The 27,719-nt window shown below is 37.0% G+C and overlaps 1 protein-coding gene across 1 annotated transcript in view; it reads right to left on the bottom strand.

Moving 5' to 3' along the window:
* NAV3 (neuron navigator 3) overlaps window positions 1-27,719 on the bottom strand; it is a 269,185-nt gene that overhangs the window by 8,409 nt on the left and 233,057 nt on the right. The window contains 14 exon segments of the mRNA XM_068400337.1: window positions 447-643; window positions 1,072-1,143; window positions 2,067-2,221; window positions 4,161-4,396; window positions 5,148-5,316; window positions 5,622-5,717; window positions 6,380-6,477; window positions 9,872-10,046; window positions 13,020-13,173; window positions 16,810-16,982; window positions 18,156-18,176; window positions 18,884-19,005; window positions 20,309-20,420; window positions 22,046-22,129. Of these exon segments, the coding sequence (XP_068256438.1) occupies window positions 447-643; window positions 1,072-1,143; window positions 2,067-2,221; window positions 4,161-4,396; window positions 5,148-5,316; window positions 5,622-5,717; window positions 6,380-6,477; window positions 9,872-10,046; window positions 13,020-13,173; window positions 16,810-16,982; window positions 18,156-18,176; window positions 18,884-19,005; window positions 20,309-20,420; window positions 22,046-22,129 (1,864 nt within the window).

Here is a 27,719-nt window from a genome sequence, read left to right as displayed (position 1 = left end):
CTATGTAAAAGGATGACTTCTTTGCTAACATAGCTGTTTCACTAAAAGACCTCAGGTACGTGTATATCTCCCACCTGCTATAGTTTGCTAAACTGACTGTCCAAGTGTTTTTACTGTTGTAATTATACTGCAGTGTGAAAGCAGAGAAAAAAATTAAGCTTAGGAAAGTTGCTATTGAGGTAATATTTTGTAAATTTAACTTTTGAAAATTATGATCATTTACTTGAAAGTCTTTAGCAACCAAGGCAGAAATACCAGGAAATATATACTCTATCATTAAACTTTTCATTTTCATTTCAGTCTTGCTGGCAACTAGACAAATTCCCCACACTGATGTACTTCTCATTGAGAGACAACAACTTTTTAAAAAGAAAATATATCCTTCACAAATCTCTAAAACGCTCAGCCTGCATCCTTATTTCAAACCACTCCACCAATGGACTCACCAATGGTTACATCTGAAGAGCTGTGCGTTTCTAGGAAGCTATTGAGATGACGCCATGTTTTGGGGATCCAGTCAATAATTTTGATGAGCTCATTATTGCGTATGTTCCTTTCTATTTCAGTCTCAATCAGTTTCCTTCTCAGATATCTGCCCAAGAAACCTTTAACAGGCTCTGTGTGATTAGCACACAGCACCCACCTGGGTAGAAAGGATAAATGTAAAGCAGCAATGAATAGCAAATACATTATTTCCTCTTAAACATATAGATGAATGTAATGTCATAAGCTTCTGAGTCTTACTAGTCAGCAAGTATAAAACTGCTCCAATAAACCACATAGTTGCCCTCTTCTACAACACAATCATTACAGGTTTCAGCAGGAATTCAAGACAATGCTGAAGACAAACGGAATGCAAGAATGCAATCGTCTTCAGAATCTTGCTAGAGGTGCTGGAAAATATCTTATTTCATTCACTATTCCTCAACACCATTTGGAGACCCGTCAATACAGCAGTGATGTAGAAGATAAAACACTCTGCTGTGACGAGACACAAGATCAATGTTTGTCGAAGAACTGGGCTGAGAAGCAGCGAGCTGTGCAAACACAGTAAATACAGAGTGAATGTACCTGAAATTGTGATGCAGCTCCAGATTTGGTGAAGAAGAAACTCCCTGGTTCATGGTTCCAATAATATAGGGACTGAAAAGAGAAAAGTAGGTTTTTTGAGGGAGAATCCATTCAGATATTCAGAGAATATTCTTTCTTCTTAGCTGCACTAGGCTAATTTTAAACGTCTCTGGATGTATTGTAGTCTTAGATTTAAAATATTTCTGAGGTGCCTTTTTTTAATGTTTATTCTTGTATGATTTTCCTCTCTGCACATTTGTAGTTTACTAGTACTCACCTGTAATAAAGAAATAAATGAGGCAACCCTGTCCTCATATACCTCATAATTTTGCAGTAGGCTTAGAGTTTTAATTTCAGAAGCCAGTGAATCTCATGAGTAAGACATAGCATGCAGTGATTTTATGAAGGGAAGTCCCTATGATGGCACTTTTACAGCAGAAATAGCCAATGTTATAGGCCAGTAAAAGTTCCAGAAAACATTATTTTTATTCCTGCTTGGCAATGCAGGACAGTCAGCAAACGTCATACTTCCTCAGTGCTACAGGAGAACTGTAGGAAGCACAAGTCTGCCAGATACACAGCTGCTTCTGCATAGCATGGTTCGTGGCTTGACACGTATCCCAAATTCCACTATTATAAAGTGCGTTTCTTCTTACTCTCCCATAAGCTGTCCTCATAGTACTAATGATCTTATGTGATCTGACAGGGTGAAAGGGATAAGACCCTAATTCAGTCAAGCGTTTAAGTACATTCTTAAATTCTGTGGTACGTTTACATCTCACTGAGATGCATAGGAGTCATACAAATAAAGTAAAGCAGACACCTAAGTACTTGGCTGAAGAAGGTTAAAATTATTCAAGCACATAAGGGCTTTGCTGACAGCCTACGTGAGTCTAAGTTTCCACTAGGACATTTTATTTTGCAAAATGACAAATGGCTTTTTCTGTTTTAATTGCAAAAGGTGTGTGAAAGGGGAGAGAAGACTTGCTACCTACCATTTATTATATTTACAGTTGAGGAAACCATTGAAGATGTCACTTAGTGAATTGATGTGGTGGAGGTTATCAAGAATTATGACCACAGGGAGGTCAGCACCATTGTTATCAGCACTGCATTGCTCAGCTAGGTTTGCTAGGTATTGTCGCAGATCCTTCAGCAGAATTAACAAAAAAAACCAGAAAATATTAACTCAATTAGACCATAGATGTAATTTCAGTGGAAAAGATTTTCAGAAAGATAAAGAGGCTGCTACAGAGTTTCCCCACTGTGGATCATTCAGCTGGATCAGCACGTGCAGGAAGACCTGATTCTTAGATAGGGAAACATCGAAGCCACATGCTATGAAAAACAAAGGCACTAAACATAAGACAAGTGTCTGAAGCATACAGATGCCTATTTGGTGGATACGTTCCTTAGAAACCTGCTGTTAAAATATCTTATCTCCAGTGGAAAACAGGTTGCAATAAAATATGCCATTTCCAATCGGCTGAAATACATTAATTGTTGGATCTCTTTTTTTATAAATGTCACTTTTATACACCAAAAAAACCCCCACCAAATTATCACACAATTTAGGCACATTGAACAGCTCCTTCAGATATCTCCTTTCACCACTCTCATTGAAAATCTGTTTGACCTTTTGGGGATACTATATCACGCATCATAATAAAGTTTGTTGTGTAAATCCTTTTTTCCTTTCAGCTCTCTCTCTGGCTGCCATTTAGTGCTGGAGTAAAAGAGAGCTTTCTATAATCAAAACATTTCATATTTTTCTCGACATTTTGTTGCCCTTGAGGGTCTGGGCTAGTCAAGTATTACAGCTGTATCCCTAGAGGTATCTAATTTTGTCAGTGTCGGGAACGCTCAGTATTATGGACAAAGTTCCTATTACCGTTTCACTTCCTGGATCAGGGATAGCAGAATCTTTTTTTTTTCTTTAATGGGAACATTCAATCTTTTATATTTCGAGAAAGATTTTTGTCTGGCTTTTTATGATCAGGTGTCTCTAGGGGAACATAATGGGTTTCTTACATGGAATAGCACCATCTATATTATTCAAATACACCTGGTATTTGACAGTGTTGTTTTTTTCTTTTTTCCTACAAACTCAAAAGTTCTATATAAATCTTAACAGAAACAAATGAAAAGGGAAAAAAAAAAACCAAAGCCCAAAACAAAACCACTTACAACAAGCAATTTACCAGAAATCCAAAAGCTTGCTCTTTTGTGGGACAATTTTCATTATAAATGTATACAGCATAACAATAAACCATAAACACATCTCCTGCCACGGTAAATGGCATCACAAATCCTCTGTATAAAGACAGTGAAAGCAGTGTTTTTACTGGAATGATCCTCTCACCCCTTTGGGATCTGTATGTTCTTCCTTCTTATATTACGATAACATTCATTATGTTACTTGCAAATCAGAAAGCTCTGGGCAAAGCCTTTCATTTTCTTTTCCCTGGGTACCAAGTTAGGAGTATACCCAATTTAGGACAGCAAGTGAGTAGTATTATCTGTGGCTAGCACAGCAGTCATGCCAGAAGCTTGATAATCTGAGCTATGTAAATCACTGTGAATGTGACATGATGCATGAGGCAATTTCAGTATGGTCAGCTTCCTGATCGATGCACACCAGAAACCATGGCAGCAGTTGTATTTATCCAGTGCTGATTAAGAAGCTGAACCCAAGACAGTAATTCAAAATCCCCATTTTGAAATCTTTGCTACCAATAGGCTGCTATTATCACTATAAAAAAGCAAGTAAGACTAGTATTACTATATATTCAATCTTTCTGACGAAGGAATTACAGACACTCTAAGAATTGAATTTACATAGGAATTTGACTCTGCGTCCATCCTTAAGGTGGGGTTCCTCAAGTGAGGCAAAATTCAGACTTCCTGCACAGCTTTTCGATGGTTTGTTTAGAACAGAAAGATCTGGTTCCTGTTCCTCAGTGGGAGTGGAGACCGAATTTCTTGTAAGAAAAAGCGCTGAGCAACAAAACTGTATGCCAATTAATAGGATCTGCTCTGCATCATCACTACAAATTGGGCAATAGGTTACCTTTTCAACTGTAACTTACCTTGCTTGACTTGTGATCTACGTTAAAAGTTGCAATTGCATCCTCAGTTTTTTTTCTGCCAGACTTAGTTATAATATATTCAGCCAGCCTGTTAGCTAAATAGGTTTTTCCTGTGCCACTGGGTCCTGACAGAATTATTCTGCGGTGCTCCATCAGTAAATTAAAGTACCGCTGGGTAATTGACTTAGGAATTAATGTGTCAAACACAAAACTATCCAAACTGTTTTCTTCCACTCCTGGGAACAAAAGAAAAGAAAAATGGTCTGTCTTCATCCTTTCTAAGGTAGGTAAAGGTTTGGCCCAGCACCCGATGGCATCAGTGCCATGCTCAAAGCAAGGTAAGGTACTTCTGCGTAAATCAAATTCCTGTCAAGGGTTTCATTAGTGTGGAAATGCTTATATCCTTCCATCGGGCCCAAAAATTAAACAGTGGTAGTTGGATGAGATGGATGGGAGACATGAAATCAAAGTAAATGTGAAGAGAAGGCTCAGTGAGGCAAAGATGTATGTTTCAGACACTACAGGCAACCATGACAAAAAAAAGGTCAAAGTGACAGCCACAAGGGTTACCAGCTGTCACATCAATGTATGTACAGTTCTTCTGAAGGCCCCCCTCCCCTCCAACAGTAAATCCCTACAGCTTTTGAAATTTATCGAATTTTTCCTGCAGAACTGGGTAAGGCATAAATATTTCTCATCATAATCTCTATTTTGGGGTTGGTTTTTTTACCACTATGCAGAAATTTGTACTTTGCTGTGATTTGGCGGTCAGGCAGAGGAGGACAGAGATATTCTTAGATTTGCCTCAAAATGCCCCACTGTGTTAGGTATTGTACAATGTCATACAGAGAGTTTATGTGATAAATGACACTCCTTGAACTGGAGACAAAATACAGAAAGGTCAGGTGTAAGGAAAAAATTATGAAGGGATGGGGGACTGCAGTAAAGAACTCTACATTGTCTGCAAAAATATTCTTGGGGTTTTACCTTTCAGGTTCACAGTGATGACATTATTATCTCCAACCAGATATCCACAAGGCAGCAGTTCAGGCACTTCTAGGCTGTGGGCTCTAATTACATCCCCTATACAATAGCTAGCAATGCAGTCAGAGCTTAAACCCAGGCTAGTAGTCGGATCCACTCGGAAAATATATTCCTGAAATTATATGAAAACATAAGACACAAACATAAAAGTGGTTATTGAATTAAAGGAGTTTGGAAAATAATTTGGTACAGGTGAAGTCACTTGACAAGGAGATTCTTCAAGTCACATTCAAAAGAGAACTGCTTACATACATGAAAAAAGAACAGCAACATTAAGAATAAAGTTTAATAGTGGTGTTAGCTATATGTCAAAAAACAAAACAAAGCAAAAAACTTGGCAAGACAAAGAATACAGAATTTTTCTTCAGTGAAAAAGAAAATTGAATTAATATTTGAGCTAATTTTTCATTATCTTACCTTAAAGAGACGTCTGATTACACCATCTAAAACATCCCATTTTGTTTTTCCGCTGACTCCAATTGATCCTATCAGATATGCATGTGGTTTTTGATCCTGAAAAGACAGATTTTTGGAAACTGGACTAAAAATGGTGGTAATTAGTTTTCTATGAAGATTAATAATTTTCCCAGTGAAGAAAAATAATATTATTTAGAATGTGATGTTACAACTTTGTCAATAATCTCTGTGCCAGAAATAGGTATAGATGATATTACTTTGGGATATCTTTATAAGGAAGGAAATACAGTATCTTATTCTGCTCTTAGATTGTATCTGTATTTATAAAGAGCTGAATATAAATAAAAGTTTCACTATATTTGTAATTTTTTTTGTAATACAGAACATAAAAACATGACAATGCAATTCCAAATTGATTACCTCAGCAGCATATTCATCGTTGCACCCTAAGGGGTCCAAGGCATAGATCTAATTTATAATGACTTTTAAATGGAGATAGAAAGTCCCAGAATATCCTGCTACTAATTAAACTGAGAACTGGTCGTGTCTGAGCCACCACAAAGGCAGAAGACCATGTGACATTAGTCTACAGAGGGTGTCTAACTATATTGAGCATGGTTGACAGAGAAGAGAACTGCTATCTTTAGGATATTTTCCTTCAGTTCCTGGCTGAAAATACTGAAGTAAGTTGAGCTACTATACTGCAAGATTTGCCTGAGCTGTAATTCTGCATCTAAACCTTTGGGATCCACACTTACCTTGGCTCTACTATAGCCCTTGTTTATAGTGACTAAAATTTTCACGCTATGGCCTTCTTTGTGGAGTGCTACATCAGTGACATCATCCAACAAAATATCTGCAATAAAAGAAGGGAAGGAAAGTGATCAACCTGACAAATCACATCAGTTATATTCACATCATCAGTTCAATATTTGTACAAAGGGTTTTTTGGTTAAAAAGAAAGGCTGCCATCACAACAATTTGCAATTGTTTTAATCTGTGCTTGTGCCTAATTCGTCTTTTCTGTTGGAGATGAAAAGAAGTTACAATTTGTCAATTTTTGAAGCAATATTAGGAGCTTTAATCATGTAGAAATGAATCAGGAAACCATAATTAAATAAATTCTTGCCTTTGCTTTCCTTCTTGGAACTTGTTCAAAATTACCATATGTCCACAAAATAATGTTGTTTAAAACCTAAATTAAGTTTATATCTTTGAGCACTCATTGTGCCCTTTAGAATGCTGTAAGGAGAAAAGCGACAAATCCTTGCACTGATATGTTTGCTGCTAAGTAAAACAGCATTTTAATTTATTTTTCCAGCTGATTTCTTTTCCTTCTGTATACATGGCATGGATAGAGTCTTTTTTATCTCCACAATATAGGTTTACAAACAGTATCCACTACAAAACCACTTTGCATTACTCCAGAATATGGGACTCTGCATTCAGCCATTCCTCTAAGAAAAGGTTCCATTTTCTTGGAGGTAAAAAGTGATTCTGCTCTGTGCCTCTGTTTCTACCTCCTCACTAAATCCTAAAATGAGAAAGCAGAAGGATGTATTTCTTACTGAGGGCTAAGCCTGCAGCTTTATTGCAAGGGATAAAACTGCTGTCTTCCTCTAGAAGTTCTCTCATGGAGTTTACTGTTAGACATTTAAACTAACTATCAAATTAGGAGAGATTATGGATTTGCATTTTCTTCAAAGGCCAGCACAGTCATCCACTACCCTAAGTCCTGCTCATTCTTATTGTGGTGATTGAAGAAAAGCATCAACTTCATGTCACAGTCTGCAAAAGGTCAGATTTCGCCCAAATTAAATGAGGTGCCAGTAAGATTCAGTCACTTGCTTAATGCAAAACCAAAAAAGACTTATGAATATGACTTCAATGAATGTGTTAAGAAATAAGTCCTCATGTAAAATGTTTGACAGCTTACATCCTGATCTAAAAATCAGATTCTGCTGCTGTTTTTTTTTTTTTATTGATTGAATGAAGAAGCATTTTTGTTGTGAGCTTAAACAAATCCATGCTTGTTTTGTTCCAGGCAGACAGTTTTTCTGTGCCACCAACACTGAATGTTTCACTTCACTTGTATTTCAGCATATTTGACAAACCTTAAGAGTTTCCATAATGTCATAGTTCATCTGAGGGCAATTTTAGTATATCTCATCCTCCTGTGAAATTTTTCAATCTCTAAATGACCCTCATGTAGCCTTTTAAATACATTTTTCTGGAAGTCTTTAGCAATGAGGCACCACTCTGTGGATAGAAAAAAATTCTGCTTTCTACTCCCTCTCACTGACACAAAGGACTGAGAAGATACCCAAGAGGGTCTAATGCTATGGTGGTACTAACTGCTTTAACTAGCTCCTGCCAGGCCTCCTCCTTAGGTGCACTATGGTGTCTCTGGCTCACTTCTTGTCTGAGCTCTGTCACTCTTTTAATCAGACAGTACAGAGAGTCTTGTACTGGTCCTTGTTTGCTGCTCTTTACTCCAGTCACTGACTGAAATACCGGTGTCCTCCCTCCCCAGCTTGCCACTCGCACTTATCTAGAGGAGATGGTCGTACCCTTAGGAAGTGGCAATGGATAACTTTGGTCATTTGCACATGACCATGGTCATTTGGAAGCACTGGTCTCCCAGAAAGTGCCACGACATTTTTTAGTATGATGGGCCAAAGCCTTCGTTATCTCTCTCAGCTTAGTCCCCAGCATGATTAACCTCTCCATATCTCAGGGTGTTCAATAGTATTCCAGCTGCCACAGAAATCCCACAAGACTTGGTAAGAAGCTGTCACCCTTCCAAGTTCTCTGGCACGGCAACAAAGTGATACTCACAATGATCAAAAAGGCTGAATTCATAATCAAATGAAATCCTCCACTCCTCATTAGGCACTCTTATTTCTTTAATTTCTTATAACCAAAAGTAATTACTTTGCACGCTAGAAAACATTTAGAACCAATAACACAGAAAATTATATAAAGCTTATATTATGTTTATTCCTGTATCTGGACAGATTTAGAGCCAAGTGAAAAAGTGCTAATAGCTGCTGTTAATGAAAGAGATTCTACAATTACCATTTTGAAAAAAAATATATTCTGTTTCTTATTTTTTTTAATGTTTGTGAATGTGTGAGCAGGAACTGTAGTCAAACCTTTTCTTCCTGTTTTTGCAACACTTTGTTGTATACTGAAGCCCAGCTCAGGCTCATCCATTCTAAAAGCTAAAGCTGGCAAAAAAGTAGGCTGGAATGTAAATAAAAATATACCGATTTTGATATAAAATCTGATATTAACCAGAAAAAATAATCAAATATCCATGTAATCAATGACTGGCAAGATAATACAACTGCCAATCCAAATTGTAGTCAGGCAGTTTGGCATATCGCCAGCTGTACTCTTGCCTAGACTCTTTCTACAATTATTAGCCACATTTTTATTGCTTCCAGAGACTGCATTATACTTTCTGTGGAGTCTGTGTTAATGACCGCTGCTTTGCTTCTGATCTGTTCCTGGTTCTAATGTTAGAGACAGCACTTCTGTTTCCTGGCTACATTATCAAAACAAGTGTAGAAGGGTTATTATCATAAACTCTATGGCATGGAAAATAATCAAATGTTAATGTTCAAGATGTGGATCAAAGTTCTGCTTGCTTTCTCTCATTCACAGAAGACAATGAGAGTGCTTACTAAGCCAGGCGGGGTTTGGCTCCTGTGATAAATGGGGATTTGGTCCAACAGGCTAACTGGCTACACCACATTAAAAAAGTGTAAGGGATAAAGTTAACTGAGACCACCTTCTGCCCCAGCCGCAAATACGAAATGAAGTTAAGGGAGTTAACTGAATGATAAAAGATCTGTAAACAAACCCCGAAAGTTTTATGTACTATGCTCATTTGTCCCATAGGGACAAGAGAATATATCTATACAGTTGTCTTTTTCAAGTAAATTGTAACCTAGATGACCAAAGAGTAGTTAGATGACCAACTAGTTAGTTAGCATCATAGCTAGCAACTAAGCAAACATAATGAACTATCTGTTACTATTACTCAGAGCCTTCTAAAAGCTACATTTTCAGAAATGACTGCCAGCATTCTTCCTCATGTCCATTAGTGAATGTATATCCGATGTTTACCTGAGTGATACGAGGTGTTTTTTCAGGCATGCTTCTTATATACGGCCCATTAAGAGGGCAAAAATAATAAATTCTTCCTAATGGCTGAGGCATGCATGTGCCCAAAATATGTTTACCTGATGTAACAGACTCTGTGATGTTTAAATTGTTCAGAGAAAGTCCTAGTGACTGTCGTGATGAAGAAGATGATGTGCTGCTTGAAGACTCTGATGACGGCCGGGCAGGTTTTCCAGTATTTCCAGTCTCTGCCTTTAAACGATCATTTTCAGCTTTCAGTATCTCAATTTCATTCTGTATTCAAAAGAAATCACCATAAAAGCACAGGAGGTTATTCTTTCAGCAAACCACTGGGGGTGGCTATTCTGGTGTGCTGTTTGCCTGCAGGAGCTAACTAGTTTATCACTCACAGCAGTATGTAGTGCTACAAATCAGAAGTATAACCCAGGCAGTGAAAACTGGATTGCTTTCACTTCTGAAAGGAAGGGAAAAAACCCCTATAACCTTGCTTTAGCTTTTGCCTCAAGATAGTTCCTAAACAAAATAAGCTTCAAGCTTCTGTACAGTTGTCTATTGTACAGTTGACTGTAATACAAGTATGATGAGAATTTTCCTAGCTATCCCCAGTTTTACAAGCTACTTTTTATTGTCAAATATCTTAGGTAACAGTCAGTTAAGAAAGTTATTGATAAAATCTTAGACATGTCAATGTTTCTAAAGTCACAGAAGATTATTACTGAGTATAAAATTTAAGCAGTAACTTCACAGAAGAGAAATAAAATTAAAAATGAACTATTAGAAATTGATAGTTTAACAGTTTCATAACCCTCTTGCTATCAGATAAGACTTTTTGATCATTCAGACATGGGATTGTTCACATAATGGCCAGTGAACCCTCTTTGATGAAAACATACAGTGACAGATGAATCAGAACAACTAGGAATTTTTTTAGCTAAATCCTCTGTGGTGCCAAGTGATTATTGAATGTACAATAATAAAATGAAAACTTAGCCTGAGAACAAGCTGGTACCAGCTAAATCTAGCTTTCCGTCGCTTCACGAAGCACAGTACAAAGCAACTGCTTATTCTTGCAGATGGTTTTACACATCAAATTTAATTCCACATTCACTAACACTCTGCTAAAATTCCTATTCTTTTATGAAGGCTGTAGAGCTACATTATACAAGTAAAAACATAAGGGATAGCATCACAAAAAATCCCGCAGCAGCTATGGAAAGATTAAATCATATAGGCAAAGGTGAGGAGATAGTGAAAGGAATGGGACGAAGCAGCAAAATAGTGACAGAAGGAAACAGATGAATGCACCAGTTTAGCCTGGGGTTCAAATCGGGAACTGTGGTGAAATGAGTCACACAATCTCCATCTACTCTGCAGTTTACACTCATTAATAACACAACTCAGCAGTCTTCCATTCAGCTGAGCTTTAGATTTTTAAGGTGCTTTGAATACACTCAGTATTCATGTATTGTTCCCATCAATCCTACTTTTTCCCCTTACCAATCCTCATCAATTCTCCAAAATGTCACAGAGTTTGGCAGCTCCAAGGTGGCTGCCTGTCCTTTTAAGAAAACTTCAGAAGAAGTGGTGATGACCAGCGACAGCATCTGGACTAGTCACCTCTGCCCAGCTTTGGGGAAATTCAAACTTTGGAGGCCTGTGACTACTGCAGACTCCTCTCTCTGGGGAGTTCACCTTCATATCCTGGTGTAAGACAGTAATCAGCTGATAAACCTTCACGTCCTGTTCTCCACCATTGCAATTAACTGTATTCTATCCCTTACAGTTCCTAAAAACTTTTTAGTGGCTCCAGATCAAATGCTTTACTTACATCTGGACAATTGGAACCCAAATTTATGGACCAGTTCTTGATTACTCTTCCCCCTAATTGAAGTTCAGCCAAATATCCCATAGCAATGTTGGCACCTAGTGGTGTGAGCACCTGGGAGGATGGTGGGTACCACAGGTTTTTAAAGGTGTGGGTTAGACTGCTATAGGCATGGTATAAACAAAGAAGTCTAGAAAAGCCAGCAAGCACACCAAATCTGGTAGTTACGAAATCAGTCGCTGTGGACATCTATACAAAAGTGCCTATAGGTGCACCTGACCTAAGCACCCAGCACAGAGCAATTCAGCTGACAAGCCTCTGGGGCTGGATTCAGCTGTGTAGGTGTGAATTTCCAGTGTCATCGTAAACACAGTCTTCCATGTGTCGAATGCTAAACCTACAAGTCCTGTGCAGATGCAAATACCTGAGGCTGGTTCAAATTGCAATAGGTGCCTATGTTCAAAAAACTCAATTTCATCCTCTAGACCTATCTTAGGATGATTTTAGCATAGCTTGCTAGGCTCCACTACTGCAGGACCAAAACTCAACTGACTACAACTGGTGTTTATCACCAAGCTCATACCTAGACATCTAAATGCAGCTGTCCTAGTCTCAACCTGAATCTCCACCCCATGGCCTTGATTATGTTTCCCAAATACAGGTTTCTAGTGCCTTCAGGGATGTCCTAGGTATCTCAGCTGTCATTCCAGAAGGGCCTAGATCTACTGAAGGACCTATGTCATACTGTGTGGATGTTGTAGATACTTTTGGGCACCCAACCTGATACTAGACACTTGTATGCAGGCAACAGAGCTGAGTCCCATGAAGCTCTGTGCTCCACTGAAGAATACTGCCATTCTTTCTGTATCCTTTCAGCCTCATGAAAGGGAAAGTCTTCTGATGAAAAATGTGTTCAGGAAGGGTTTGAGCAGTGCCACAAAATAATGTACTGAAACTTCAGTGATGCTGGGTACAATAATTTAGTTTAATTTTACATACTTTGCTTTGGCAAGCCACGACTGGGTTAAGAATTAGAAATGATGAGAGAGTATGCACGTATACCCCTGCCCCCACATGGCCCAAGGATTTAAAGCTCTGTAGAAATCACTTTTTGATCTGCTTGTCTGTCATGTTGCTTTCCCCAGTCATACGGTTTAGATAACAAACAACCTTCGGGCAGGGATTATGTCTCCTTCCGTATCTCTTAAACACATGTTGGCTCTTAATATAAAGGCTAAGAATATCATTATTATTATTATTAGGTGGATGCTTATCATACCCATCCTTTGGAAGTGCTGTCAATCTAGCAATTTACTTCATATTGACCTTTTTTGGTATCTGAAACAAAGTACTGGGAAAGGAAATACACCAGGCATACCTCTGGTGTGTACCCCTATCATCACTTAAGCTGCTGCACTGACCTGCATGCGGTTCATGGCTTCCCGAATCTGATCCAGATGGTGTGCAGAGCTGAGGGCTTCAAGACGAATGTCCGTTAGTTTTAGCTCTTTCTCCCTCAGCTCAGTCTTTAGCTGAAGAATAATTTCAGCTTCTGCCTCTGTGCACTCACAGATCCTAAAGAGGAGCAGGAAACAGGCAGGAGATTAAAGGAAGATTGTCCCCCCAAAGCCGTGTCATTACTAAGTATCAAAGTACAGAAAATGCTTGCTGCTGGTGAAACCTATGAATGAAGAAAGAATCTTATCAAAGAAACATGAAAAGGCTCAAATTACAAATTAGAAAAGGAAAAAAGCCCTCACCAGATGAAACAATCAGCTTGCTTTATACCTTACCGGTTTAGTTAGATAGTTCACTATGGTGAAAAAAAGTTGTTAAAAACTTGTCAGAAATCTTTTTTTTGAGTGCGTATCACCCACTGGTTTTAATTTGATTTTATATGTGCCTTATTTCTTTGGTGCAAAGTTATGATTTTCTGAAGTAGCAACAGTCAGACCTGAAGTATGCTGCTTAAACTGCACTACTGATATTTATTATCTATTAGGCACCAACAGTTTTCTCTGTTTCGAACAGTACACAATACACAAAAAGACAGTCCTTGACATCTAGAAGATTGTGATCTGTAATGGTTTTGATTTGTGATGCTTGACATTTTGCCTATAGTTTGTCATTTCGTAATCGGTGTCTGAAATAATGTGTCTGGATATTTTTTTCTTAAAGACTAGATTAAAAGTAATCACCATGTGATTAGTTTTGTAAGCATTAATTTTAAGGGAAGAATCCGTTATATTGTGAGAAAAGATAAAATATGACTGGCCCAGGGACTCAAAACTGTGAGCAACCAGATCTAGCAGAAGATATCCCTGCCCATGGCAGGAGGGTTGGAACTAGATGATCTTTAAGGTCCCTTCCAACCCAAACCATTCCACGATTCTATGATTATATGATTCTATGTCAGACTGTTTGGCCTCTCTGTGTCATTATCAGACCTAGATCTGTTGCATAACAAAACCAGTAGAAAATAAAACACTGATTTTGCCTACAGTGTTACACTAAGCAATATTTTCAGTCAATTCACTAAATGTTATTTGCTCTTTATTACTGTCACTATAAATAGTTAATATTTGCAGAACAATTTAAATATGAAAAATATTTTAAAATAATGAGTATTATTATTGTGATTATTACTACTAATATACAAACAAGAAACAGAGGTCAACTTTTAATTGCCAGAATCCATGCAAATGCATTTTGGGAAAGAAGATGCAGCACTCTCCAGGTCAGCAGTTGGGTATACAACTCCATGCCCCACACTCAGTTTTACCGGGATCTATGCTTGTAGACCACGTGACCGTTTTGCCTTTTCTTTGGTGCCCAGACTAGAGATGACCTGCATACACACGTATTAGACAGATGCAATTGGAAGAAAGTAAAGGTAATGGTTTAGAACATGAGACTCAGGTCAAGAAAATATATAAAGAAAGCGTAAGTAAAAGGAAGATGAAGTAGTTCATGGCAAATAAAAAATGAAGAAGGAAAATAATGAATATCATTCACAACATGCACAAATATTTTAAATGTGAGTAAAAATGAAAAAAGGCATATACTAGGATTTTTTCCAAAATTATGATACAATTCTTGGTTTGATGTGCCCATACCTATGCTAACCAAATAAGAAATGAAATTTTATTTACGTGCATATATTATCTCATACAACAACTTGGACAACTGAGAAGTCACGTATCTATTTGTTGACTATTTTCTTTTTGGTTTTTTTGCAGTACATCTTGAGAAGAAATGGACCAAAAAGACCTTGGCAAGCCAGCTTTAAAGAAGATAACAATGAAGCAGCAAGGAGGCCTACAGTTCTGGAAGAAGCAGGAAAAAGCTGCCTAGACTGGTAAGATAAGCAGAATGGAAACAGAAAGTATGAATTGAATTTTCTTTTGCAGATTCCAGAGCTCTTCAACATTCAACTCCTACAACTGTAAAATTACATAAGAAGATGAGACTTCATCAAAAAGAAGAAAAACAAAAAGATAAGTTAGCATCCCTGAGCAGTCACAGAAAGAAGCTCAGGAGCCTGATCGGACTTGAGACAAAGGTTCAAAGTAGTTAGAAAGAAAGATTTTTTGCTTTTTCTTTCATGTTACAATCTCAGGATTTTTAAATCAATAGGTTGCTTTCGGTAGAAGGAGTAAGTCAGTCATGATCTTTGAACAGAGGCTGCTGACAATTATGAAATTCTTGAAGGTGACAGAAGTTTAAATTATGCAATGGAAAAACAAGTCTTCCAAAGAAAGTAACATTATCAGTATAACAGACAAAGAACTTAATCTAAATAAATATATTTTATGTGATCTCTCTGTGGAAGGAAAGGATTCTATGCTATCCTGTGTAGAAAGGTCACAATAAAAAAAAATACAATAATATGATCAGAAAGGTCAGTGTTTAAAAATGTTATGGAGGAAAAAACAGAAGGCTGTGAACTGCACAGAATTTAGGAAGTTAAGTCTCAGAGACCATATAGCCATGGAAAGAGCTTGGGATGAAAGACTAGATATGTAGTTTTGCCCTTGATAAATTCTGGGAACATCAGTACATTTACAGAGCAAATCAAAGACACAGAGAAAAAAGCAGGGTTGGCAGAAAGGAAATAGGGTAAGGTTATGAGAGCAGATCTGTGAATCATGAGTAAATAATTTTGTAGAATAAAAGTGTTTTGTTTAAGTTCAGGGACTTTCTACTAAGGCTTTTAGTAGTGATTTTTAAGCTGATAGCAAATCAGACTCAAGGGTCCTAAACATGTAGAAATCCTCCTCCCAAAACACACATACACTTGAAATCATAAAAATGTGAGCTTCCTATAAAAAAACCCAACAAAACTTGAGATGTAGATGAGTTATATCTCACTAGTCTTTATGGAATGTGAGAAAAGAAAAACATTTATTGTGGAGGGGTTTCTTTTGTGGGAATATTTGCTGTCAAACTCCTAAACCTATTATATAAAAATCATTAGAGTCTATAAAAAGTTTGATTTCCCCAAATTGGAAAAAGTTAATGAGTTTAGAAGAATGAAAAAAAAATAGGTAGAAGAATATGAAAGGGAGCTGACAACTCTGTAAGAAGAATATATTAGACATCTGAAAAAAAAAAAAAAGAAGAAATGGGACAGCTTTTGGCTGATGACTTGTTCTCAGTCCTGAAACCTTCAGGATGGTGATTTGAATAAAAATAAAAGTAAAAACCTACAAAAACATCCAAGCTTATAAAAGAGGGTAAATAGATAAAAAATGATACAAATCAGTAGCTACAAAGTAGATAAAGTAATAACAGAAGGGATGAGTATCCTGTAAAAATTCATAGCTACCTGGAAAATAAAATGACATTTTTAGTATATTATGAAGAATGGAAACTGCAGTATTTGGCCTTCACTAAGTGGATATGATAAAGTTGTTAATGGTGCAGGGAGAGCACAACATAAGCTTTTGGATATCAGTTTGGAAAGAAGTTTGTACTGCAAGATGATTTTGGGCAAAGGCTGTGAAAGGAGGAGAGAATGACCTAAGAAAAAGCTGCTGGAAAAGTATTGTGTAAATGGAGTGAACCTCACAAGAAATCTGTGACAGAGCATGAGATTAAAAGATCATGGCTTTTGGCAATGGTTTTTGAACTGCAAAAGGCCACACTTGAGGAGGTCTGTTCACAGTCCATCCCATTTGGGAGGAAAGGTTTACGAAGAGAGAGACTTACGCAGATGTTGACTGCGATGGTTTCATTGATGTTGCCCCACACTCTCCTGAGCTATGGGGCAATTTGGGTGATGAAGGAAGAGAGGAGTCTGTCAGCTCTTCTATGTCTGAATGTGAGGAAGGAGGCTTGGTGGACTTCTTCTTTCCAAAGGCCTGTTTGAAAGAGCTTCTTAGCTGGAAAACAAACATAGAGCAGGATTATTTTCCTCGTCATGGCAATTTGTGTGCAGCTCATGTTTTGAAGAGTTAGTTTGCAGATGCCATCCTAGCCACTGCCTGAGGTGAGTATACAGAAGCAAGGTATTAACATATGCAACACAGTATCTCTAAAAACATGATACAGTGCTTTGTTTTGACTTTATTAATCCAGCGCAGCGCAAACGTAATGCTATGGAAAAAGTGCAGGACCGAGTAGTACGGCTATGGGAGAGGGGTGCTCATTTAAAACCATTAAGCCCTGGTGGAATCCCATTCCCATGGCATTCCCTTCAAGGGCTGGCTTTAAATAACCACTTTGCAGTTAGGTACAGGCAGAACTTGCTGTTGCTAAATGCTGAAATCAAAAGACAAGTCCAGTTTACTGGGTTTACCAATTTACTTTCCCCATTACAAATTTGAGTGGCCAAACTATGCGAACGCTATGGTTTGGGTCAAAAGCGAGAGGATTTAAGCTGGGACATGAGGCTTGCTTTGCTATACTTCTGAGAAGAATGTTAGCTGAAAGGTATATATTCTTTGCTGCAGTTTCCTTTAGAGTAGTAAGATCTCTGAATGTACAAGCATTGCCTTTTCCCTCTAGAAGCCCTTATCCAGTATTGAAAAGGGACAGAATAGCCAAAGAGCCATTTATTTCAGGAGCCAAGACGACAACAGTTTTGTCTGCAGTGAATTTTAACTAGCCCATTTATTGATACCTTTCTCTAAATACAGAAATTGTTCATCTTAGGAAAAATGTGGTTGGTTTTTGTTTTTATTGTCAGAAAGTTGTTCTGACTAAAATTGTATAGAACTCAATGACAAACTGATTCCTCTATAAAAAACGAGGTATTCAAACATTTTATTTTCATGATATAATTGGAGAGTGGGGAGTGTGACCACTGATCAGTGAAATATTATTTAAGTCCTTTCCAGCTCATGATATCTAATAAGAAAGAAATGGATTTTGGCTACACTCCCCCTTTCTATAGTGTAAACTTTGAGATTAAAATGAATAGAGACAAACTGAGAAGACATACAGGATAATCTGTTTTTAGAAGGTATAAAAGCCTACTGCCAAAATAAATAGCAATCATGCCAAGATAGGGTTCTTTATAGATGCATGCCAAATTTTCCATGGTTTATATTCACCTCACTTCCTCTAGAGTTCACCTTGCAGAAACATGAAAGAGTGTGGAATTACAAATCAAGGGAATGAAGGCTGATCAGTATTTTAAAACAAATGTTTATGCAGGTAATATTTTTAAAACAACAAAAACATATTTTCCGATTATTTACTGAAAGTATTTGATTAAACCCTTCACACTATGTGGTATTTGTGTGTTCCAGTTGAGAAGCATCTAAATTTCTTTGAATGCCATACTACTTTTACATGAGAATTCTTAACAGATTTCAACTCTTTTCATAGCTGGGTAACATGTTTGAGTCAAGCCTTTGAATCAAACTCCAACTGAAGAAAAATCAAACAGGGTCTCAATGTGCCCCAGAGATGGTTTTGGTCACAACAGCTATTTTAAGAGGGGTTTTTTTTGGGGTTTTTTTTTTTTTTTTTTTTTTTAATTATCCTGACATGCAAATAATTCCCCACTGATATTCAACAATTTTTAGTTTGCTGGTCATGTCACAGTATGGATACATGTGAATTGCTTCATATCTCTCTGGCCCCACAAGAATATTGTAGATCACAGAATCACAGAATGTTAGGGATTGGAAGGGACGTCGAAAGATCATCTAGTCCAATCCCCCTGCCGGAGCAGTATTACCTAGACCATAACAGATGAAATGGGCCATTATGCTACTCAGGCACTAGGAAACAACATAATAGCTAAAAGATAGGTTTAAGCCTGCTGAGCACTTACCCAGTTTTTCTTTTTCTTTTTCTTGGAGTCAGCATCATTAGCACTGCCAATGCTTGAATGGCTTGTAGCGCTGTTGATGCTGGAAACACTTTCTGAAGAATGTTGCCGCCTTATACGTAAATCTAAAGAAAAGAAAATACTGTGAAATCCATCTGTCTCTGTTTCAATATAATAATCATTCTTGTATTTATGTAGCATCTTCCTCTTCAAAGGGAGCCTAAATGAACATAAATGGCATTGATTCTTGCAGTGGCCTGGATTCAAGCTATTGCAGCCTGTGGGAAACCACACAGGAGATAATGGCGATAGGTACATTAGGCTAACACTTAGGAACTTCTCCAAACCGCGGTCTTATTGGCTTGAAGGCGACGACCCCGCACAGCAATCTATGCAGGTGTATGTAACATCATATCCAAGCAGTTTCTGTTACAGGCGGATTACTTGACTTATGACTATCACGTGTACTACAGTTCTGAGGAGTATAGGGACTACTTGACTTGTAGCAGGCCTAATCAACGTTCAGATGCTACTTTCTAATATACCATGATGGAAATAAGCAGGTGGTAGTTCATTAAAAATGAATGAAACAAAATAATCAAGAAGTGGAGAATATTAGAAATAAGTGGTGAGGCTTTTGAGTTTCAATTTTTTAAAAGTCTCTGATAACTGTATCTTAATCACTGGAAAATATTCTTGCAGAACATACCCACTAATACCAAGGGAAATTACTTTTTAGATTATTTTTTACTCCCTAGAAGTTAGCTTTGCTATACTCCAGTCATACAATGAAACAACCTTAGGGCAAACATCTAAATAATGACCTCTTCAAAGAAAGATCAATGACACTTTCAAAAATGAATGCCACTATGATTTTTTTTCTTCAAGTAATTCCTTTGCTGTTGCTTATCAACAGGCACTTCTGAAGTATATATTTATCACGCGATGTCTGCCTAACTGCAATGAGAAATTAATTCAGAATTTGAAATGCCTACTTTCCTGCACTGATTTAGCACTTTGTGAAGGAGCTGAGCTGCTGTCAGTCCATCTCTTAACAATGAGTACAGCAATTTTCAGAGCTACACCTTATGCTTCATTTCCAAGGTATAACCATGTTTCACCATAAGACTTCACTAGTGTCTTCAGCACACTTCAATACAAAACTGCAGAGACAGGGTTAACTCTTGACACTCAGAAATCGATTCCTGGCCACCCAGTTCTGAGAAGCCAAGGCTTCAGGAGCTAACTCGCTGGCAAACAGGAAGCTCATGAAAGGTTTCCAGCTCTGGAAATACCACAAATATGCCTACCATGCACTGCAGAATGTGCTTGCCCTTGCAACAGAGTCCCCAAAACAACAGAAAAGTAGTGACTTAACTTTTTTTCTGGGCAAACTGTGCATTTATTTTAATAGTGACAAAAACATACCTTTGTGGGTATGATCAGGACCGTTCAGGGCTCCCTGAATAGCAGCTTGTGCAGCAGAATTCTGGGCTTTCAGCATTTCGATGGTTTCCCTTAGCTCTATAAGCTCAGATTCCTGTGGGAAGAGCAAAGAGAGCTCAAAATATATGGCACAATAACAATGTTTGTCTAAGCTAAAAAAAAATGACAAGATAAGAGTGGTCAAACTGAAGTTCATGAGACTGCTTGTGTCAACATAAAGGCAACAACTAAGTAGAATGTATATTTTCTTGCCAAAGACATTAAACTCAACTAATATATTCTTTTGCATTTATTCTATATAAAGCAATCTGATATTTTTAAGGAGAACAAAACATTTTCAATAAAGACTAATCTAAAAAGGGTCTCAACTGAATACTTATTATAAAGTTAAGAGAAACCCAACAATTTTATTGCAAAAGACAATAAAACCATTTGATTACATCCTTTAGTATGTGAGGCTACTGTTTAATGGATGAATCTCAACCTGAATTTGTGTATTTTTCAAAAGATTTAACTTGCTAAATAATTCAATTTAAAAAAACCCCTGTTTAATAGCAACCGTCCTGCAAGTTGAAGTAAAATTACTCCACTTGAGTGCAGGAAGTTCTGTATTAGAATGCACAGCCAATTTAAATTAAAAAATAGCTCTTATTGCTGCTGCATTAAACCTGTCCTTTCAGACTGTATTTATATAATGAGGATTAAAGGAATTTAACCTCAACAATAGACAAAAGAAGAGAAGGAAGAGAACATGTTCCAAATCTCTTGGGAAAGAAGCTTGGAGATGATCTGTTTCAATGTCACTGCTTAACCTCTTCTGGAAAGAAAACCTTCTGAGGGAAATTATACTTTGTAAAACAGTAAAAAGTTTCAGTTTTAAGAAAATTCCACTGTATTTTTTTTTGCTTAAGATGAAGAAATGCAAGCAATACAAATATTTTCTATCCTGTTCACAGTGAGTCTCGCCATATTTCGTCTGTTGGTGCTCAACCAGACTGCAAAATGTTATTTCTATAGACAGCTACACCGACTACAGTGGTGACTAATAGCTCACTGATATACAGTTTCTTTCACAGTTTGGCTCAATGAAGCCTTTCTCTTTATAGGATACTGTTCAAAATGAATAAGGGCAAAAAGTTGCAGAAGTTCAACCCTGGAAGATGCTAAGCAGCCTCTTAATCCTGAGCTTGGTACAAAGGCTCACATTAAATTTACTACCTATCAGGCTAAGGTTTTTTTCCCGAATAGTCAAAACAGCACAGTGAAATCCAAAACTGTTTCCTCTTGAACAGGATACCCAACCTGCATTAACACTCTGAATGGAGTCGTTTCTCTCTACTTAGAGTTCTTCCCTTCCCACAATTCTATTATTCTGACAAATGCTGGCAGGCTGGAATGAACCACTCCAGCAGGTTATGATCAGTCTTTGTTACAGGATCTTTCAGTACGGATTAAACCTGGAGTTGCCTATGTTTTAATTAAAATCTGGAAACGAAAGACTTTATCTTCAAACTATGATATTGACTGGGTAAACCTGATGCTGCACAGTTTAATTCTCTTGGAGCTTCTATGAAGATTTGATCGCAACAGCCAATAAAGAAGGATCTGTCTGTCTTATTGTCACAGCTGTCCCTGTTCCTTTCAGTGTTTTTTAAACAAAACTCTAATATAATCTGCTGACTGTTTTCCACATTAAAGTATCTGCTTTGGTAAACGTACCTTTTGTTCAGCTGTCATTGTTAGACTTTGCAAGCGGCCGGTCATATTTCCCAAGCTTTTTTCAAAAGCTGCTACTAGATGAGCCTGTGAAAGAAATAGAAGACAACATTCGTTGTGACAATAGGTCTTAAATGCACTTTCCAACGTTCAAGAATATACAGAATGTTTCATACATTTTGGCTGGACAAACAATATCTGGACTCTGTGAAACCCAGCAGTCCTACTCTGGGTTTTGTCCGGGATCTATATAATTTTTTTAATATTTTTTTCCCTCCAAGCCCATCTTCTCCAGCTCTTTTCTATTAGTTTTAAACTCAGACTGAGCTAACTTGGATAGATGAAGCAGTCAAGTGAGCCCAGTGTTCCTCAGGCTTCTTTAGCCCCCAAGGAGATTAACTTAGGTATCTCTGCCTGGAAATGAATTATGGATTTAATGCCCTGCATTGAGTTCACTGATATATTGGCCAAAAGAAGTCTGCTCCCAAACAGAAATCCAGGAACAATTATTTTCAATTATTGAACATTTCAACATGGGAATTCAAGTACTTTATCTTAAAAGTTAAGTTTTAACCTAGCAAATAAAATACTCCAGAGGCATCCTGAGAATCAAACAAAAAATATCACAGTTAGTTTTATAAAAGGTCATTACTTAGTCTATTCATCTTATTGATTATATATATATGTGTCTGTTGTGTGTATAAAAGTAATAAAAAACTTATATAAAATATAAATATAATATTTATACATGTGTGCAAATGTATATACAAAAGACAATCTTGAAAATTGGAAGTCCTTCTCAATAAGAAAAGCAATAAAGTTTAAACTGATTAAAAGATTAAAAAAAAATTAAAGCTTCATTTTAATTTCTAACAACATTCACCCTATTGTCTATGCAAGCAAAATTTATACAAACAATACCTCAACTCTTCATTGATTCTAACTGACATCAAGCTTTGTAGGCAAAGAAGGGCAAGTGGTCACAAAGAAACCATGAAGCTAAACCAGCCTGTTCAGCCAACGGAAAGTAAGAATCTGATTTTTATGAAATCCCATAAAATTCCATCCACTCCTCTCACAACACCAAATAGTAAATACAGAAGAAAATAGTTATTTTCTCTTTACCATCTCGAAAGTGGTAATAGGGAAAATTTTCAAACAGGCGCTGCAATAACTTGGAAATATAACTCACAAACAACATATTTATATGCACAAATGGATTAACTGAACTTCCTCACTGAGAAAGTCCCCATGGGCAGGGACACCTTCCACTACACCAGGTTGCTCAAAGCCCCATCCAGCCTGGCCTTGAACATTTCCAGGGAGGGGGCATCCACAACTTCTCTGGGCAACCTGTTCCACTGCCTCACCACCCTCACAGTCAAGAATTTCTTCCTAATATCTAACCTAAATCTACCCTCTTTCAGTTTAAAACCATTAACGCTTTGTCCTATCACTACATGCTCTTGTAAAATAGAGGTCAATCCACCCGCTTTCTGCATCTGCAGGGATGCCTTAGGGATAATTCTTTTGGTAAAGGATACATACTGCAGGGACTAAATTTTGGTAAACATGAGACTAGATACATGTGCAGTTTGTCAAGGATTAATTAGTAATTGTGCATATTCTCATTTTAACATTTATAACATGCTATATTCTTGAAGTTTTAATTTTAAATGAAATGAACCTGCATATGTGTCAAATGCACCTCTGAAACCTGTTAGTCGATATAAAGCTATTCTAGCTAGTTTGGAAACTACAGCCTTCAGTTGTTTTCACTACGCTATTCCTCTGAGAAGACAAAAGTAACCAGTTTTTAAACTTACTTTTCACTTTAATAATTACCTACATATTAAAAATATCCAGACTAATTTATGGTGTTTTAATCCCAAAGATGATGACCACTGACCCAGAACACAATCAGAGACAAAGTAGATGCACTATTACAGAATTATAGCCAAATGTCTCTTCATTACATGTGTTTAACAGGAAACTAATGGAGCTCACTGTTCCCTGCCTCATAAAAAAATCTATGGCTTGACTGATGGCCCGTGGTTCTGCTTTACCATGAGAATAACAATGGGGACTGAGGGCTTGAAAGGAGGAATAATTTGCTTAATTATGCATTGCTTTTGTCCGTTTCTCACAATTAGACTGCGACAACCACAGTTCTTTGGTACCTAACTATGCATATTTGTGCAAAGTATTTTCCTATTCCACAGCTACAACTTCAGCTTATACTGTACATGAATAAACCACAAGGAACTCATAGGAGAAATTAAGAACTAAAAAGCATCATTAAAAATGTCATCAAAGGTCACTGAAACTATTAAGTTATTGTCTGATAGTCTTTAGAGAAAGACAGCCATGTCTTAACTATGGATTCTTAGCAAAATTCAGCCTGTGATAGAGTACATTACCTTCCTGGAACAGTACACTAAAATTTTTGCATCATAAATGTAATTGGATCAAGATGATGGAGCCTTCCTAAGTCATTTGACATAAAGACTATCAGGTCCTGATTTTCTAATAATAAAGAAACGTAATTCAAAGGCCCATCAACCAAAAACTATTCAAGAAAAAAAACTTCGATCGCATTGTTCATTACTTTAAATATTTATTACAACAGAATATTCTTTTTATGAAATAGAAAACACTAATTTTACATTCAGAGTAATAAACTCTGCTGCGTTTCCCCATGGTAGCAAATGTTTATTTATTCAGCAGTCTAGGGAACTCCTACTTGTTGAAATCTTTTGAAGATTTGTCCCAAAAGAAATACTATGTAACAAAATAAGAAAAGTTAGTTTGAAAAAGGCTAGATTATCAGTATATTAATATGTCCGTGGAAGTATGCATAAAACATATGTATATGTATATTCCCATTTAATATCAGACTTTGTATTTAAATAGTTAAATGCAAAATAATTCAGAAAAGAAAACAATTGAAAGAAATAGAAAGAAGTAACTGTGACTTTAAAAATGCTCGTTAGAAATGAAAAATTCTAATTAGAAACTGATTTTACATTTATAAATTTGGTAATTGATTTTGATTGGATTGGTAATCCTCAATTTCTGAGGATTATTTACTTTATCCAAAAGGATCTATTCTTTCATTTTCATAAAAATATTTAGGAATAGAATTTTTTTTAAAATGTACAGCCAATCCCTCACACCTTAGAAATCTCTGCATTAGATTCAGTAGTTTCATTCATGGTATATGTTATTAGAATACCATATAAAATAGCCTGAATACTGCAAGTTCTTTAAATAAAATTTATTCTAAAGTAAGAACATATCTTCACAATTGAATGCAGCATTTGTACTTGGAAATAGATATACTGGAATTAGAGTTATATAACTGGGCACTACTGGAAGGATGCCTACAGCAATATATACATCTTTAACGTGATATACATATTAGATACACAGATGATGTACAGCTCTTAATCTGTAGATCACATATGGATTAATTTTGACTTTTATTAACATGTGAAATTCCCACTGGAAATAGTCAGAGAGATATATGCTCAGGGAATGACTTCAGTGCTAAGATGACAGATTTGATTTTAAACATTTCCTTCTTAGCACATGATCCCAGCCAGCCAAACCCCAAATACCTCAGCTCTTAGGTTTACAGCCCATTTTGGACGTGACATTGGCATATCCAAAGACTATCTGCTGACACACCGTGCGATTTGACCTTCGGTGTTCAGGTTTATAAAATAAAGGTATATAAATAAATTTCCTCCCACCTGACATGGCTGAATGAAAGCAGGTGTGAGAAGCCAGAAGGGATCAGGCTGATTGCAAGAAGCAACTGTACATCTGGTGACCTTTTCTGTTCGCCGCCTGCTATTTTCTTGTTGTTTGTCTGTAGGATAGTGGTTCAGAGCTGGCCAAACAAGAGTATTGGCCAGCGAACACCCTCCGCTGTCTACTGGCATCCTGGGTCTACTATGGTTTGCAAGCATGCACCCTTCAGCTTTATACAGTACAAAAGCGACTGATCAAAGTCCCTCCGAACAGGCTGGGTTCAGGCTGCTCGCTGGAATTTGAGCCCTTGTCAGTCATGTAGGAAGTCTGCTGGTTGGACACTTTCTGCACCGAAAACAGGCCCTTTCTTAATTAGTATTGCGATTTGCCCTTCAGCAACATCGAAACAGGCACCAGGGGAAAAGCCTGAATCTCAGAAAAGAACTGTAAATTAAGCATCCAAACAACAGCTGGGCCCTGCTTGAATTTAATCATATGCAGGCAAAACACTTTGGGGTTAATCAAATGAAATAAACTGCTGAAATCAAGCATAGTACTTAAGTCCAGCCAACAAAATCTGAATAATGAATGAAAACAAATAAGAAAAGTCTTAGCACAGGTTTCCAAAATGCCTGAGAAATGCTATAACTTCCAACTGACAGATTTTGATATAAAATAATACGCCAAGCAAAGGCTGGATGAAATAGGTCAAATTTCAGCCTGACAGTCTTTTAATGACACATGTACTACTGTCACCAACAGTCTTTTGTGGTGAAGCAAAGAATGACATGAATAGTGTTGAAATGTGATGAATAAGATGCTCTTTTTTTCACTTGCATACAGTATTTCTTCTCAGTTCTACAAAGGGAAATGGTAACAACAAATTCAGGCCTGAGATGAACGTGAAGGAACAAGATTTCTGGCTCATAACAGGTTTCTTCTCCAGATAACAGCAAGGAAAACAGTGCTGCCTATTTTCAGACACTGAAAGTATGGAAATTTGGAGGAGTTTAGGATTAAGGCTAAAATGATTGCATTTATAGCGAAGGCATCAGAAAGGACTGAGTCATTTTCTGGTCAGCAAAGGCACCACAGAAGCTACTCGTTTCATACAGTTCTCTGCCTGCCAGAGACGGATCTATCTACAGAAAAGATAGGCAGTGATCAAACTTTTTTCTGTGTTAGACTTACTATTCGTGCAGGTTTTAGCTTTATTGGCATGCAAACGTGACTCGAAATGAGGCTCGCAGTGGTATTATCCATTTAGAGAGTAAAACATGGTTTTGATTTCTTCTCTGAGCATAAATCCCAGCTTTTGTGATTAGGACTATTTCTCTGTAAACGCCAGGGGCTGGTAAAGTATGTCTCTTAGATTAGGAGATAAATGACAAATGAACACATGCAAGTAATTCATTGCTAAGACAGTACAAGTTCATGAAAATTGAACGCTCATCTGGGTTTTTCATAAGTTTGTCAAATTAAATCAAGTATTTGTTAGCTACTCTCATAATTTTTATGAAAACTATATAATCACTGGCATTTAAATACCAGTTCTGTAATTAGACTAAATTTCAGAGGCCATATCACAATTGAAAGGTTGTATATACAGTCTGCTTTCAAGCTGGATTTTATGCCTGATGTTCAAGTGATATTTCATAGAATTTATTTACATAAAGTGCTCAAATGACTGACAGAATTAGTACCAACACATCTTTAAGGGCCTCTTTTGATCCTTTGGACTTCTGTGGAAGTGTTTTTTTAATGCTTTACATCTTCTGTACCAGAAATAGCAGAGAATGAACTCAGAACGAGACTTATTGTGAAATTCATTTTTTTTTGTTTTGTAAAATATGTATCTCATAACAGCATCCCAAAAAATATTTACTTATAATATCTAGTAATATCTACTTTTCTTTTAAGA

This window comes from Nyctibius grandis, chromosome 5 (assembly GCF_013368605.1).
Source record: "Nyctibius grandis isolate bNycGra1 chromosome 5, bNycGra1.pri, whole genome shotgun sequence".
Taxonomy (NCBI): domain Eukaryota; kingdom Metazoa; phylum Chordata; class Aves; order Nyctibiiformes; family Nyctibiidae; genus Nyctibius; species Nyctibius grandis.
Note: the sequence above shows the minus strand (reverse complement) of the source record. Positions and strands in the feature narration are given on the sequence as shown.